The sequence below is a fragment of the Morone saxatilis genome, unplaced genomic scaffold, assembly GCF_004916995.1.
Source record: "Morone saxatilis isolate NCDOM2014 unplaced genomic scaffold, NCSU_SB_2.0 Contig16, whole genome shotgun sequence".
In the NCBI taxonomy this organism is placed as follows: domain Eukaryota; kingdom Metazoa; phylum Chordata; class Actinopteri; family Moronidae; genus Morone; species Morone saxatilis.
In genome coordinates, this window is record NW_023339718.1 from 1503012 (window position 1) to 1504070 (window position 1059).

The window sequence follows — 1059 nt, forward strand, 5'->3', positions numbered from 1 at the left end:
CAGGTGAAGCAGATTATGGAGGAAGCTGTCACCAGGAAATTTGTTCACGAAGACAGCAGCCATATTGTGTCCTTTTGTGGTGAGTAACCAAACATACAAATGAATCACACAGCTTTTCATCATTTATAACCTCTTCAGATTGAACAATTCTGCAGTGCTGAAAAGAGCTTTTGTGTTTCTTTTATTTTTTTTTAATGTGTTATTACTGTGAAATCTTTGCAAGCTTTATCTTTAGTTACTTGTGTCATCTTTATGTTGTAGACTTGAATCTTGTTACCTTACAATGTGCTAATATTTGTAGGTTATATTTTATATTCTCTGATTAAATAAATACATGATGAAACAAAGTAGTACATACAAAGGCAATTAGGCATAACAAAACTGACAAAAAAATCACCAGAATATAGGAATCGTTGTGTTTTCGATAATTTAGAAAGCGTTGGAGTCTGTCATGTTGAACCGCCATGTTTCTACAGTAGCCCAGAATTGACAAACCAAACACTGGCTCTTGATAGGGCCTTTTGTTTATTCCCCAGCCAATGTAGTTTCTCCTACACACTTCACAGTCCATTCTCATTCCCAGGTTACAATACAGACGCGAGCTGTGTTCAGTTAGTTGCAATCTGCAACTCCTACTGGTTCTTCAGGTTCTGTATAAGTCACTGGGTTATCACACTAGTTTAGACACAATTCAACTATGCAGCCATCTTAAGAATATAATATTTTACTCACATTCACTCAGTAAAATGTAAAGTTAAAGGTTTAACTTAAAGATCCCTTCTGATTGGAACAATAATGTGTGTTTTGATATGGCTTTCAGCTAAAAAAAACATAATTTCTACATTAAAATCCTTAAGAGGTCTCTACTCCTTCTACCTCATTAAAAAATGTTTCTGTTGAACACAAGATGTCTCCTTCTTTACTGTAAGACACACATTCTCAGTGTTCGTGCACTGATGGCTTCAGGTTTCTACATCACACTTGTGTAAGTTTCATACTGGACCAGGTTTTACTTCCAAACTATTTGTGATGTCACAAATCATGCTCGTAGGCCCTGTC

At 35.8% G+C, this 1059-nt stretch overlaps 1 protein-coding gene across 2 annotated transcripts in view; it reads left to right on the forward strand.

Moving 5' to 3' along the window:
- Nucleotides 1-1059, forward strand: part of sgsm1a (small G protein signaling modulator 1a) — a 35226-nt gene that overhangs the window by 7329 nt on the left and 26838 nt on the right. For both annotated transcript variants that reach the window (XM_035659024.1, XM_035659025.1), the window contains exon 3: nucleotides 4-79. In XM_035659024.1, coding sequence (XP_035514917.1) covers nucleotides 4-79 — 76 coding nt within the window. The remainder of the gene's footprint in view (nucleotides 1-3; nucleotides 80-1059) is intronic.